We start from the raw sequence: 15288 nt of genomic DNA, 5'->3' as shown, positions 1-15288 counted from the left end.
TTGTTTGGTTACAGAGCTATCAAATAGAAAATCAGACCCCTCCTGCCACACCCACCTGTCACATCCTCTGTTTGAAAAATCAATGAAAGATCACCTATGGTACAGCAGAAACTGTGTGGTCTCTCACTCATGTACCACTGAACCCAAAATAACCTTGACTTTGAAGACATTATAAATCAATTTGATAAAAGAAGAAAGACATTTTAGTTTACAAGTAATTGTGTTTACAGTAGCAGCCATTATTCTCTACTAGGCCTTGTGGCCAGGGCACTCGACTCGCAATCTGCAGGTCATGGGTTTGAATCTCTACTACCAAACATGCTTGCTCTTTCCACCATGGGGGTATTATAATGTGATGGTCAATCCCACTATTTGTTGGTAAAAGAGTAGCTTAAGAGTTAGTTGTGAGTGGTGTTGAGTAGCTGCCTTTCATCTAGTCCACTGCTAACTTATCTGTGTTGCTGCTTAAGTGGGATTCAAACCCAGGTTTCCAGCCTCTAGCATAAATGCTTTACAGAACAACTATAAAGAGCTCCACACCCCATTAATCTGGCCTTGTATATAATTAGTTACTTACATGTTTACCATACACCATTGAATTATCTTCTGTATGCCCAGCATTCTCAGAAAATAGTTTTTGTTTTTATTATATGATTGTTTAAAAGAGTTTCTATCAAATTGATAAAAATGAGCAACACTAACATAAATAAAATACAACTAAAAACTAAGAAATTATAAAATCCTGTTTTAAGTAGTGATATGTAAGTATATACTTACAGTTATTTTAAACTTGGCTTGTGTAATTGTGCAGAAAATCAAGAACCCATTAGATTCAAATTATAAACTATTCTTCCTAATAAGTAGTACATCTAGAAACTTGCTAGAGGAAATTTTTTTTTTTATGTGAAAAAAGTTTAACATTTTTGGAATCCTTTTGTATTATCTCTCAAGTTTAAGCTCTTTTACTTGTTTCTTTGCAGTGTTTTAGTAATTTTTATTTGGAGCTGAGTGATTAATGGAACTTGCTAATTGATTAACTGATGGAATCATTAACTGATTGTTACATTATCAAAGCAAAAAACAATTTGTAATGGTAACAATATGGTTTTGACACCTGCAGTGAGTAGTGCACAGATAGCTCAGTATGTAGCTTTGTGCTAAACAAACAAGCATTGTGGTAATTTTTCAATTATTTGGATAGTTGGAATAATAAAAGATGATAATTGGAAACTGTAATCTCAATTAGTGATTATTTTCATCACATTAATTGATTTAATTGTAATTTTGATTATTCAAGACAAATTATAGGAAACACTAATTTTAGTCAGTTGATTGTTTGCATGACATTAATCATGTTTCAACTCCAGTTACTGAACAGTTGAAATAATTGAAAACTACAGTAATCAGAAACACTAGTAGATTATGTTTGTTGCATTAATCAATTTAATGATGATTTCAATTAATCAATGTAACATTAAATAACGTAGTCACTACTCATAGGTAATCATTTATGTCGATTTGACTACCCAGTTTTAATCAACACAGTATGTTATCATTTGAGCATCTTCACACATTTCCATATCCAAAGAACTAAAATTCAATATAATTAACTTTCACAGTATCATCCATCAGGCAAAGTTTAATTTGCTTATTTTTCAGAGTTATGAATAGTATGTTTGTAAGATTTTGCTTTTCAAATTCTGAATATTTCAGGCTTTTGTTGTAAAAAAAAAAATCAGGTTTTGTTTCAACATTATTATTCATTGTGTAATTTTTCTCTTGCATGATGAAACTTTTTTTGCAGCAGTCTTCTTTGTGTGTAATTATCACAAGAAAATATATAGTTAATTTTGCAAGGGTTTTTACTGTTAATTTACAGAATATATTGAAATTCATCTTCCATGTGAGTGAGGTAATGATATTGAGAGTATACTGAGATTTTCCAGCTTTATATATTTTTAGTTGAACTGTCAAATTAGATTTTATTTTATTTTATCATATTTTATCTCTTCTTTCTTCTTTTTCATAAATAACAAGTTAACTCTCTCCACACGAGCTTGGTCAATTTGACTGACCACTTGACCTTTTTGTACTCTTAGAGAGTCTATAGATTTGATACTAAATTTTGATATAGTGTTTATATGTTCATGAAATTTGGCAGTTTTTCAGTAAACATTATAAGCTTTTCACATACAAAAAATCATATTTTTAGTGAGTTATATTTCATAAATTAAAAAAAAGATTACTCCTTGAATATATCGAGCATTTGTTTTGAATAGTCTGTGTGCAAAGTGATTTTCATGTTTAGATTAAAAATACTTCATCTCAAAAATCTCAAATTTTATTTGTGTAACTTCTTAAAACCTTCTAACTACATTTCAAATGTTTGTTTTGAGTATAACTTTATTTTTTATCTAACTCTATACAAGGTTGGTCAGTTTGACTGACCTTATAACCACCTACAAAAAACAAAAAATCAAAATAAATCTAAATTACCCTTCTTTTCTCTCTAGAATGCCTTCAAATGTAGTGTGAAACTACATTTGTTTATCCTTAGTAGCTTTAAACTCGTAACAGTATACATCTATTTATAATTAAATTTTATTGTTTTATTGCCCCTTTTGTTTGTCCTTTGAACTGTGTCTAACTATTATTTGTGCCATTATAAGTTGTAAATCACTTGGGGAATGTGCAGCTTACTTTACACTATCAAATTACATTACCCACGAGCTACTTGGAGCTGCTCACATGCGAGCATCATGAAATATTTTTATTTTACCTAATCTAACCTTAACTAACCTACATAATCTTTATTTTTACATATTAATTACTTTTATGATAATAAATAAAGAATAAATGTAAAAACATTGAAATAAAGTACTTACCCGAGGATTTTGTTTTTGCTGTCGATTATCGATGATACTTAACCATAATTTTTATACTAATGGTAGGAGTTCATTAAATAATTTTTACTTAAATTAAATAATGCACCAAAGAACATAGAGTAATGATATGCAAAAAGTAGACAATTTTCTCTAACAATCATAATTTTTCTGACTTTATAACTGTGCGATAAGAGTCATTACAAATGCATCCAAGCTAGCCGTTGTGATTTCTATGGGTACCAAAGTTGTATTAGAAGTGAAATTGACTATTCTGTATTCAGAAGACAATGTGATAGAATACGTCATTTGATGGATGAAAACCTTGACTTTCTATTGCTTGTAGGTAATGTATAATTAAACAAATTCTGAAAGAAAGAATGTAATGTGGGTGTGGCAGGAGGGGGGTCTGATTTTCTATTTGATAACCAAACAAACTTGAAGGCTATGAAAATTATGGTTTGTCTGAGCAATGACGATTTTATAGTGAGTGATTTACATTTATTTCATAGTTTCTGGGGGAGGGTGTATGGATAAAATAGAGATGAAGAGGTACCTAGAGAAAATGTGTCACACTAGGGGAAATTCAGGATTTTTTAAATATTGCTTTATAAAATTAAGAACTATATACTATTAAAATATGGATTATTAGCTAAGAGTTTATGTTATACTAATTGGTATAACATAAATAAAATATAGTTTAATTAAATTTTGAATGTAAGACACTAAAAACTTGTGTCATGCACAGTAAAGGATACCTGAGGTGAGAGGGTTAACTAGGATAATTTAAAAAAAATATGTGTCTGTCGCCTGTGAATGACATAATACTGACTGAGCTGAAGTTTTAGACATTAAAGAAAGCTTTTTTACTTATTGACTTAGTTCACTTGTCTATAATTTTTGTAAAAAGTAACAGATGCTTTATTCTTATCAGTCAGCTTCTGTGGCAAAAGTCTTCATGATTTATTGATGGTAGAAAATTACTTTCATTTAGTAAGTTAGTGCCTTCTTTATGATAAAGATCTAAATGTTTTTATACTGTTCTCTTAATATCTCTGAAGCTTTACTTTATATTTTTACTTATTCAGTAAGGTAATTATATAAATATTACTATTCTTTTTAATATTACTTTGTGTAAGTGTACATAGTGCTCTAATGTGAAATTTGGGTATAAGTTTGCATAATAAGATTTTTGTAGTGAGAGTTATCTCATAGGCAAGTGGCATAAATTACAAGGAAGAAATATTTTTTCCAATGTTCAGATGATGTACAGGTAAGTAATCCAGAACTGCTCACTGGCTAGAATCCCATTTTCTGAAAATATACATTACATGTGATATTTTTTCTCAAATTGGATTCTCTTTTTTTCAGTCTGACATACATAGGAATAAAAATATATTGATAGCTGAAAAGATTGAATACAGAAAATGGTACCCATGGATTTCCACTGTGATAAACTTTGGCTGACAAGTGACTGTCAAATTGTATTCAAATATCATGTCTGAAATTAAGGATGAGAAGTGTTCAAATACCAGAATTGTGATGGGTGTCATAAGTTGAGATGTTTGAACTCAAGAAACACATTTTTACAGTTTTCAAATCATGAGAAATGTATTTTAATGAGTCAAGTAGCATTTTTGATATGGTATCTTACGTCCGCTCACATAGTAGCTTCTCTCGTTTAATGTTGCTACCTATATGCACAAATGTTTTTGTTTGCCACTTGCCTTGTAACTCCTACCTACCCCACATTCAATGTGGTTCTATTGGATCTTTGCATACAAGTACGCATGAGGCAATCTTCCACCAGTAGGAGTGCAACATACACTCCCGATGCCTGTATCAGCCTAATCTTTCTTTATCATTTAGGCACAGTTGTCTGAATGCTACAAAATTTTGCTCATGTTGTTAACTTCACACTTGATTTTTTATTTTTTTTGCTTTGTTTCTCAATGTGGTACTGTATTTGCCAGTGTATAAGATGATACTGTTTACTCTTAAAACGATGCCTGATTTTACCCCTTGTCTTATACACAGGTTCAAAGAGGAGTTCAAGTAAGAACTCTCTGGTTAATAGCACATTTAACCAAAACTACGTTGTTCCCTTTACTTTTGTTTACTTTTTAGAGTAAGTGCATTGACATAACACATTTGTAATTGTATAATTTGTTACTTATCTCAAATGCCAGTTACAATTAATCAAGACATTTTTGATTTGAAATGTATTGATCTCATCTGTCATACTAAAATATTGCTAATATTATATCAAAAAAGTTAGTTTCTGTAACATACACTAATTTTGTAAACATGTTTTTGTAGGAGATTGCTGTTATCTTAAGGTTTAATATTGTTTTGTAATTGAAAAACAGTTCAACTGTGATGAAAACTTTGTAAAGTTGTTTATTACATGTTTATGACTTAAGTTATGCTGCATTGAGTTGTCTGTAGTGTTTGAAGAGTATAAAATACTACACTTATGGTTGTATTGATTACCCCATAGTGCAGTTTACCACAGTTTAAAAATAGCTTCTAAGAATTTCTTTTAAAAATAATATCCTAGATTTGCATGAAAATAGAGGTTGTCCTATACACTGAACCTCAAAGAATACACTTAATTTGCTTAAAAAAATCAAAGGTCGTTTAATACATGGTAGCTGTCTCAGCTGCATACTACCACATCCCTATTGCTCCTCTTTCCAGATGGTACCAGTTTTATACATTGCCCTTTAGGCACTTTAAATAGTCAGGGCCTTAGCTCAACTACTCATGCCCAGTGCTTGAATTTGTATCATTCTGTGGACAACTGGCTCTTACTGGCTCCATTTGAATTGGTAGCACACGAACACACACAGTTGCTTCTGACAGAAGCAGCTTGTGTAGGTTGAATCATCTAGGTGTAGAAATCATTCTTTTCACCTACCCAGTACCTTGTTTCACTTTTTCAACTACTCCTTAAGTTGGGCTCAGCCTGCATCTCCTCATCAATTGTCAAGGGAGTTTTTAGTCACCTTGGCCCTTACCTGTCCAAAACTCACTACTTGTAAGGTTCTTTCTCTTTTGGGGAAGTTGGCTTTCATGAAAGCTCTTATATCCTTAGGTCATACTTACATGCACACCCTTCAATGAATGCTGCATGACCAGTGAAACCTTGTCAGGGATCCCTCAGACTCTATTATTCATCACCCACTTTCCTTCCTAATCATTTTCACATGGTTGCTAAACAGATACAACATCACAGTGGGTGTTCCTCATTCCAAGTTGTACCTGTTCACAGATGATTCATTTATGGGTTGGGGTTGTGTTTGGAGCATCAGGAGGATTCAGGTCATTGGTCTCCAGTCAAGATGATCATGCATATCGAAATCTTGAAACTACTGGCCATCCATCAGGCTTTGGATCATTTCTTTCCATCTGTATGAAGCACATTTGTCAGAATCCATTCTGACACTTCATATTTGTCTCATGCATCAATCAAGAGGATGGCACCCATTCACTTTTGCTGTGTTTTCAAATGTTAGAACTATTCTTTTGGGCCCATACTTTTCACACACACCTCTTTGTGTATCATGTTCTGGTTGCTTTCAATTTGGTTGCGGGTTGTCTTTCTTGACCCAAATAGGTCCTCCCCACAAAGAGGTCCTAGACCTTCAGGCTTTCCACTGGCTCTACACACAATGGGATACTTGCCATTTGGATGCTTTTACCACACATCACGTCACCAAATTATCTACATTTTTGTCCTCAGTACATCATTCCCTAGCTTTGGCTGTAGATGCTCTCTGTACCAACCTGTACCTACATGCCTACCCACTGATCAATCTCCTACCCAGGGCAATTTCCATTATCCAGTGTTTTGTCAAGTAGTCAGGGCCTTAGCTTAACTACTTATGCCTAGGGCTTGTATTTTCATCATTCTGTAGACAACTGGCTCTTACTTATAGAACTTATCCCATTGGTTCCTGGTTCTCACCCTCTTTCCTATTCCTTTTGGCCTGTGATTGTCGGAGGTCAAACATCTTACCATCGATGTTTTCTCTACGATTTATTACCACACCTATGTTCTCCTTTATCTGGATCTTAGCTTCCTTCCCAAGACATCTGTGGCTTGTGAGGGCAGTTCTTTTATGCCATTTCCATCCCTTCTTTTTTCCCATTTATACTTCCGTGCAGACCCAGTTAGACTTTTCTGTCCTATTGTGCTCTCCATTGTTGTATTGCTGCCACGGCTTCCTTCTGTGGTTCTCATTCCATGTTATTCATTCCCTGGAACTCATCCTCTCAACAAGACCTTTTTCCTTCTACCCTGAATGTCTGGATTCCTCAGCTTATCCCATTGGCTTACAGATCCCTTTCTTCCAATTCCAACATCTCTTCTAGGTGCCATCTCACTAGATTTGATATCTTACTTTTCCCTGGCTGTTCATCTGTGTTGTCCTTTGGAGGAGGTCATTCTGTCTGGCATGTGGACTACATCTAACATGTTCATCTCCCACTACCCACATCATGTGGCCATTTCTTTCTCATCTGGATATCACATACCACCTGTTGCCATTCTCCAAGAGATGATTCAACAGCGTATTGGCAAGTTTACTTTTCTCTTTATCCTACAGGGTCATGTCCTGTATAGGTAATGGATCCTGCTCAGTGACAAGTGATGCCTGTCCAGGTATACTTTTGGCTGTCAATCACAAAATCTGCACTGTATAGTTTATCACACAAAGAGTATATATATATATATATATATATATATATATATATATACACACACACACACACACACACACACACACACACACACACACACTGTCTGGGGTACCCTGGCACAGCACCTCTGGGTGGACCCCTGGAGACTAGTGTAGCAAAAAGGTGAACCAGGTGAACAGTTGGCTGGGATGCCGCACCAGATAAAAACAGAGGCTTGACCTCCAGTCTATATATATATAACTTTTTCTAGGCCTATAATGCACACTGTTAAGATGGGGTATTCCACAAGACTGCTAGTTGTGGGGTCACGTTGTGGTATATTGCATCATAATTATGCAAGGAACTGGACTGGCTGACAGGTACTCTGGTTGGCTAGGGCACCCACAGCATGTCATGAATTGTAAGTTCAGGTTGCACATGGAGCTAGACCAGGAACCTGAAGTCTGTTTGGTTTTGAGTACACCACTCAAGAGAGGTCACACTACTTGGACATTCTTTGGACACTTTCCAAAGAGTGCTATTCTAGGTAACTTTTGCAATGGTCCTTACACTTTTTCAGTGCAGGATTCTAGCTATTATGTGAGAAGAGGTAAGTAAGATATTGTATCGGAAGTGAACATTTTCTTACACCTTTCCTATCCACTTCTGGTGCTTCTTTTGTGCCTAATCTCAAAGTGAAGGTTAGGCTGAATAGTATAAAAGGAGTAACCTGTGTCAGGAGAGTGTGTCATGCTCCTATTGGTGGAGGGTTGCTGCATGCTGAATGTGGGGTAGGTGGAAATTTCAAGGCTAGTGGTGAGAAAAAAATTAGCATGTATAGAGGACAGCACTGAACAAAAGTAGCTATTATGTGAGAAGGAGGTAAGTACATATCAGAAATACATTTTCAGTGTATAAAAATGTTAACTTTTGAGAACTGGGAGAGAAACAACAGTGTCATATGCATAAAAAAGGGTTGGGAGAGTGGAATCTCAAAAAGAAAAAGTAAACTTGTCTTGATAAAATACACACATCAAAATCTTTCAATTAATTTTAGTCTTACTTTAAAATAATAGTAATTTAAGGCACAATTTGGTCATGATTTTTGTGTCAAGAATATGACAAGTTTGTTAAGATACATTTTCCTGTTTTATAAGATAACAGTTTCAATCTTATATGTACATGTTTTCTCTCTAGTTAAACCTCCTTATTTTTATGTGGTCATACTAAAGTAAGCAAAAACATTCAGTGTTAAAGGTGCCATTCTGACATGAACGCTATAGAAAAAGGAGAGCAAAATTAGTTTCTCAACCTGACCATATTTTTTTTTGAATACCATGCTAGTGCTTTGAACTATATAAATGTAGAATCAACACTTTAAAAGATTAGGGTCTTTTGCTTTTAATTTGTACCAAATTCCAACACAGTCATGAACTCGGGCTACTTACTGGTATACTTTAGATATATGCAGTGATGTATTACTAAACAGAAAAAATAATAATACTAACAGTAGTAAAACTGTACAGTTGAAAAAGTATTAACATAATTTACTTGCCACTTGCAGATAATTTTAGCTCTTAATAACTATAAACTTTTCAACATGTTTACCACAATTTATTCCACCATTTCCTGTGGAGAATGTCTATCATTGAATGCTTATTGATTTTTTAGCTTATCATAAACAAGGCATTTGTGTAAATGGTTTATTATCTGATCAGAAGATAAGTACTTGTTGTCTCATTAGTATTAACAATATTCTCAAATTTCATCAATTTCATAATTAGAGCTAATTAGTTGAAGAGACATTTTTATACTGTTATCTTACAAGAATGGTAAGTGTATTCTTGGTTTCATGTTGTAAGGCTGTTAGTTTAAACATATATATGTACTTCTTCTGTGCTTTAGAGATTAACTTTTTTAGAAGTTGTTTAAGATAATGCTTGTTATTTGATGCATAAGATTCTTCTTTAAGTAACCAACTGGGCAAACTTAATTGTGAAGCATGTTTGAAGACAATGTGAATGATATCCTTAATTTCAGGATTAAATGTATTGGTGAGTGCATTGAGAATGTTGTTTATACTTTAGCCTCTTTTTCCCCATTATAGATAGCATACCTAGTATTAGAATAATTAACTTTAAGTTTTGGGCTTGTGAAGGTGTAATTGTCTATTGATCATATTGTATGATATAGACAGAAATTTCTTTTCACTACACATATTTTGTGAAACATTGTAGTATACAAGGAAACCTAAATTTAATTAGCTACACTCTAAACAGCTGGCATTCTTTTTAAAATTGATGCAAGAAAGTTTTACAACTTATTTATTTATAACTAGTGTGTTAAAGAATTATTTTTACCATAATAATACAACTAATATTTTTGTAATTATATGAAGGACGTGGATGAGTGTACCCATGTTTTTACTGGCTGTAGTTAAGCAATCAAATTACTGTAAAATAACATTTTAAATGTTTTGTTAAATCATGCAGAATTACTAAATATACATACATATAAGGACAAGGGACCTGTTGATCCACTTAGGTCATCCCCTCAACTAAACTTTAAAATATAAATTAAACACTCAATCCAGACCTTATCATTAAATATCTATCTAGTTATTCCTTAAACTCTTTTAAATTTGCTGCATCCACCATACCTGAAGGTAATCCATTCCAAAAGCAAACCATTATGTTAGAAAAACAAAGCTGTCTGAGCTAAAGGTGACTCCAACCCTACCAAATTTATATTTATGTCTTGTAGTCCTATCATTCTCACCATTAAATATGAGATATATGAAGAATCAACACTATCAGTTCCCTTAAATATCTCAATCAGATCCCATCTAACTCTCTTCTTGTTTTTCCAAGAGAAAATTTCAGAGATCTTACCTGTCCTTGTATGACAACCTTTCTATCCCAGGAATCATTCATTGAACACTTTCCAACAATTCAGTATCCTTCCTAAGATAAGGGGCCCATGACTGAATGTCTTAATCAATGACATGTATTATGAAATTATATCCTTTTTAGACTTGTGTTCAGTATTTCTGTAAATACAACTTAAAATTCTGCCACTAACAATAGCACATTACTCAGGTGTCTGAAGAGACTGATCAAACAGAACACCAAGATCCTTTTCTTCCATAACACTGTTAAGGTTATTTCAATCAAAATCATATTCATAATTCAAATATGATACCCTAAATGTGCTACTTTGCATATAAAATAATTAAAAGCCATTTATTTGCTCAACTTACCAAATAATTCAAAACCCTTTGTAAAGTAGCAGCATCCTCCTCACAACCAGGAACACCCAAAACCTTAGTATCATCAGCAAATATAAATAATTTATTAATCATTCCTTCATCTGTGACGTAAATCAGAAAGAGAAAAGGTCCTGAGGTACCCCATTTGTGAAATTAATCCAGTTTGACCTGATGCCATTTATAGCAACCCTCTACTTTCTTCCAGCCAGCTTTCTGTGCAATTAACCAATCTACCCCGCACAACTACAGAGATAATATTTTAAGAAGTCTTTTGTGGCACTTTGACAGATGTGCCCTGAAAACCACACCTAGACCTTCATCTACATTAGCAGTAACTCCTTCAAAAAATATCAACAAATTATTAAGGCAAGATTTTCCCCTAGTGAAACCATGCTGGTTATCAAACAAAATTTTAAACTTTGTTAAATGACTTTACAAAGCAAATGGTGAGAAGTCTGTGTAACTTAAAAATTATGATGTATAGAATTTGTCCATGATGAAGGATTCTATTTGAATGATCTATGCAGAATTAAAAATTTTTGAAACAACAAAAAAAGCTTTGCATGTAAATTTCCAAACTTCTTTTGTGAGTTACAGTAAAGTTTGTATGTATACATACTTTTACTTAACATAAATTTTTTAATATTTTTTCATTATCTTTGTATTTTTTGACAGAATGATTTACACCCTGATATCAACATAGACTATTTCTGCATTTGGTATTTCCCAAGGTGAATGATCAACTTACAATATGAGAGCAAGTGTCAGTACTACATCATGCTAAAAACAGTTTGAAAAAACTTTAGTTGCACTCCTTGATGTTTATTTCATCTGTAGATTAAACCAGTTATTCACAATGAAGTATTACTAAGTGATTTATGATCAAAATTGAAAGGTGTATGTTTGAAAATATGTTTTAAAGGTTTGCCATTAGATGTGAGTGAATAATTATTTTATTTATTTACACTACCTGATATCAATGCATACAAATTTTGTTAAAATATTGAATGAATATTGTAGTAATTTTTAAAACTCTTACTATAAATATCCTTGGGTAGATGATGTTTTTCATAGTGTCCCGGCCTCTGAAAATTGTACTCTCTATAGCCATGTGATTTGTTTGTCTGAAAAATCAAAAACAGATATAACCTTCCAAGTTTGTATGAAAATTTGCTTTAGTTTTTGGTAGATTCATAGAGATGGGATAAAGTTAGGTAAATCTGAAATCACACTGCAATGTGTATTATTTTAATTTTTTGGGTTTAGGTGTCAGTGGTAGAGTGATTATTAATTGCAACTGTGCATAGTACAGTTACATATTAAAATTTTAGAGAGAGGGTCTTTTCTTCACTGTTGTTTCACTCAAATGGTTTTTAATCACAATTCAGCAACAGTCTTCTGGTAATTGAATCTTTAGACTAACCAACTGGAATTTAGACAGAAAAGAAAAGAAACTCTTATATGTTTATGTATACCTATTGCCCAATGTATGAGCCTTCATCAGCATACAAGATACATGTTTGACTTATTTGACCTTTTTTGCATTATGATGAACAGTTATAGAAATTGCCATACTTTTGTGACTTTTATTGATTTCAGACTGACTTGGGTTGCAGTTCTTGTTTCCTATAGGGTTTTAGGAGTGTGTACTGTCTGAGAGGCACCATTTTGCTCTTGTAATGGTGAAAGAAAAAGACTGTGTTGGCCTTGTTCTGTATTCACAAAGTTGAATTGTTATTGTTTAGTTCAATTGTGTTATTTTTTTTATGTGATTTTACGATCTTCTTGTTTGTTCCAAACTTTCTGATTGCTAAACAATTATCTTTTTTGAATAGAATTCTTCCCAGGATGTTTTTGCAATCCAGTGACATTTTCAAGGATTCACAAATGCAAATAGTGATTGACATTTATGTTCAAGTTTGCATTCACACATTTCCATTTTAAATGAGAGAGTTTGGTTCAAGGAGAGTATGTTTGGAACCAGGATGTGTCTCACCTCTCCCTGTTTATGAATTCCTCTTTAAAAGCATTACTATTTCAGTAATATAATTAATTTTTGATGGTCTGGTAGATTTTTTTTAATGAGTATTCTTTTCTGCATAAGAAATTGCTAGTGTGTTTCTTCCATTACAGCATTGAACATCTTCATTTCTGGGGCCATTGTACAATCCTTTGGAGCATTTCTTAAATGTTCTCATAGTCAGACTTGTATATATTCCATTTCGAGATGTCAAGCAGCACTATCCTATGCTTTATCTTCTTACACTGTATCAACTTCACTAGATGACTTTTTGTTCTTTACATTTCAGTTGTTCTTCTGGTTAAAGGCCATTTCCAGATTTAGACAAGATCTAGTTCTAAAGGCTGATCACTGATACCTTTGAATCATTAGCCTTTTTTATTTTTTACATAAAATGTTTTTCCAACTTCTGCTAGTTTTGGGACTTTTTTCTCATTTTCAGTTAGGATACTTTTATTATCTTTCTATTCAATCCCAAGATTTTGGTGAAAAGGAGGGTGATTGATTGTCTTATCCCATTTGTTTTACTTTTCCTGGTAATTATTTCTACTTACTTAACGTACTTGTATTTAATTTACGATAAAGTCTTTTGCTAGTGTATGGTGTCAGTTATGCATTCCTTGTGACCTTGAATGATCAGGTAACTTTGCATCTAGTTTACTAAATCTTTTACCTTAGGATTGTCTTAATGAGGATGAAGATATGTAAAGCAAAGTTTTGGTTGCCTCTAACCAGATCCAAAAACTGACTATTCTGTTACTTTTTTGTAGGTATTCTGGAAACTGATGTCATCTTTTCATTTTGATTTTTTCTTTTTAGTTTACCTTCACTGCCATATTTCAGTAGAAGCACTTCCATAAAGTATCCCATATTTGGGACTTAATGTCTCCAACTAGATATATATATATATATAGTCTCAATAGCTCACTGATGGATCTTTATATATAGTCATGAATTACAGCCCCCCAGTGGCACAGTGGTATATATGTGGACTTACAACGCTAGTACCCGGGTTTCGATACCCATGGTGAGCAGAGCACAGATAGCCCATTGTGTAGCTTTGTGCTTAATTACAAACAAACATGACTTGCATGTAGTGAATACTTTATAAATCTCTGTCATGTTTGAACCAAAAGGTATGCTGTGATTTATTGTTTTTCATCCCTTGTCCAATATATCATAGCAAATATCTTGAAATTTTAAACCAGGAACAGTGAAGAAAATGTCCCTTTCAGCATGGTTAGATTTTAGAATGCTTTTTGTTGTGCAGGAAATTTTATAAAAGTCAAAAGTTTAAAAACAAAAGTTAATGAAATTGATAGGAAAATGAGACATAAATTGATAGATTATTGAATTAATAGCTATTGGTCTATCCAGAGATAATAAATTTAATTTCATAAATACAAATTTTAAAATAATTAGGATCTACTTATTCCTTTTCTCTTTTTTACTAGTGTGTTCAAATGCTTTGAAATTAATGGTAAGAAATAAAAACAACTTTTTAGATAATTTATTATTGAGTCATATTGAAAAATAAAATAATATAATTTGCCATTTCTAAATGCATCAACTATTTTTCAACTTTGTGAGAAAGTTTAATATAGTACTAAGTTGTCATTTCTGAAAAATGGCTAAAATTTATTTGACAGATTCATCCATCAGTAGTTACACCAAAATTAACCAATTCCTAGACTAAATATTCAATGTAATCTTCTTGTTTAAAATAGAATAAGTTTTCTCCTATATAAAAACCACTTGGTATGGGAAAAAAACAAAACATTATTTCATTGTAACATTCTACGTAGTGTAATTTATTTATCAAAGACAAATGTGAACTCAATTTTTACAATAAATGAAAGTCAGTAGCATTCTCTACTACTTGTATAAGTATTAAATCCTGAGTTTACAAAGTTTGATAACTCATCAATCTAAAAAACTTTTATGGCTCCCTTACTCTGGATTACTTAGCCTGAAATTGTTGTACATAGATAAAGAACTATTTAGCCAAAGTTTTGTTAGTAAATTAAAGTCAGTTATGGTTTACATGCAGAATATATTTTATTTAGAGGATGTCATGAAATAAAATGAAAAATTAATATTAATAATGCTTCATTTTAACACCCAGTCCATGAGTCAGGGAGACATTTTTGGTGGGTTTATTCCAAAACAAAGCTTTCCAGTACTCTTTTCTAATTCTAAATAGAGAATTTGAACTTCTTGTAATAATTAGAATCTCAATTGCCTACTAATGTGGCCAAATTCACACTAATTTCCAGGCTATGAGGAGGTAAGACCCAAACTCCTATTCAGATTCTGGCACAAAACATGGCAGTAGCCTCACATGTTGCACAGTACAGTTTCTTGTTCCTTAGCTGTATAAAACTTTTTTTTTTTTTTTTTTTTTTTTTTTTTTTTTGGTTTTTTTTTTTTTTTTT

The 15288-nt window shown here is 32.6% G+C and overlaps 1 protein-coding gene across 1 annotated transcript in view; it reads left to right on the top strand.

Moving 5' to 3' along the window:
- Positions 1-15282, top strand: part of LOC106466239 (protein cornichon-like) — a 55533-nt gene extending 40251 nt beyond the window's left edge. Inside the window, exon 5 of the mRNA XM_013926490.2 lies at positions 11509-15282. Coding sequence (XP_013781944.1) covers positions 11509-11536 — 28 coding nt within the window. The 3' untranslated portion in view covers positions 11537-15282. The remainder of the gene's footprint in view (positions 1-11508) is intronic.
- The last annotated feature ends 6 nt before the right edge of the window (positions 15283-15288 follow it).

This window comes from Limulus polyphemus, unplaced genomic scaffold (assembly GCF_000517525.1).
Source record: "Limulus polyphemus unplaced genomic scaffold, Limulus_polyphemus-2.1.2 Scaffold2202, whole genome shotgun sequence".
NCBI classification, from domain to species: domain Eukaryota; kingdom Metazoa; phylum Arthropoda; class Merostomata; order Xiphosura; family Limulidae; genus Limulus; species Limulus polyphemus.
Note: the sequence above shows the minus strand (reverse complement) of the source record. Positions and strands in the feature narration are given on the sequence as shown.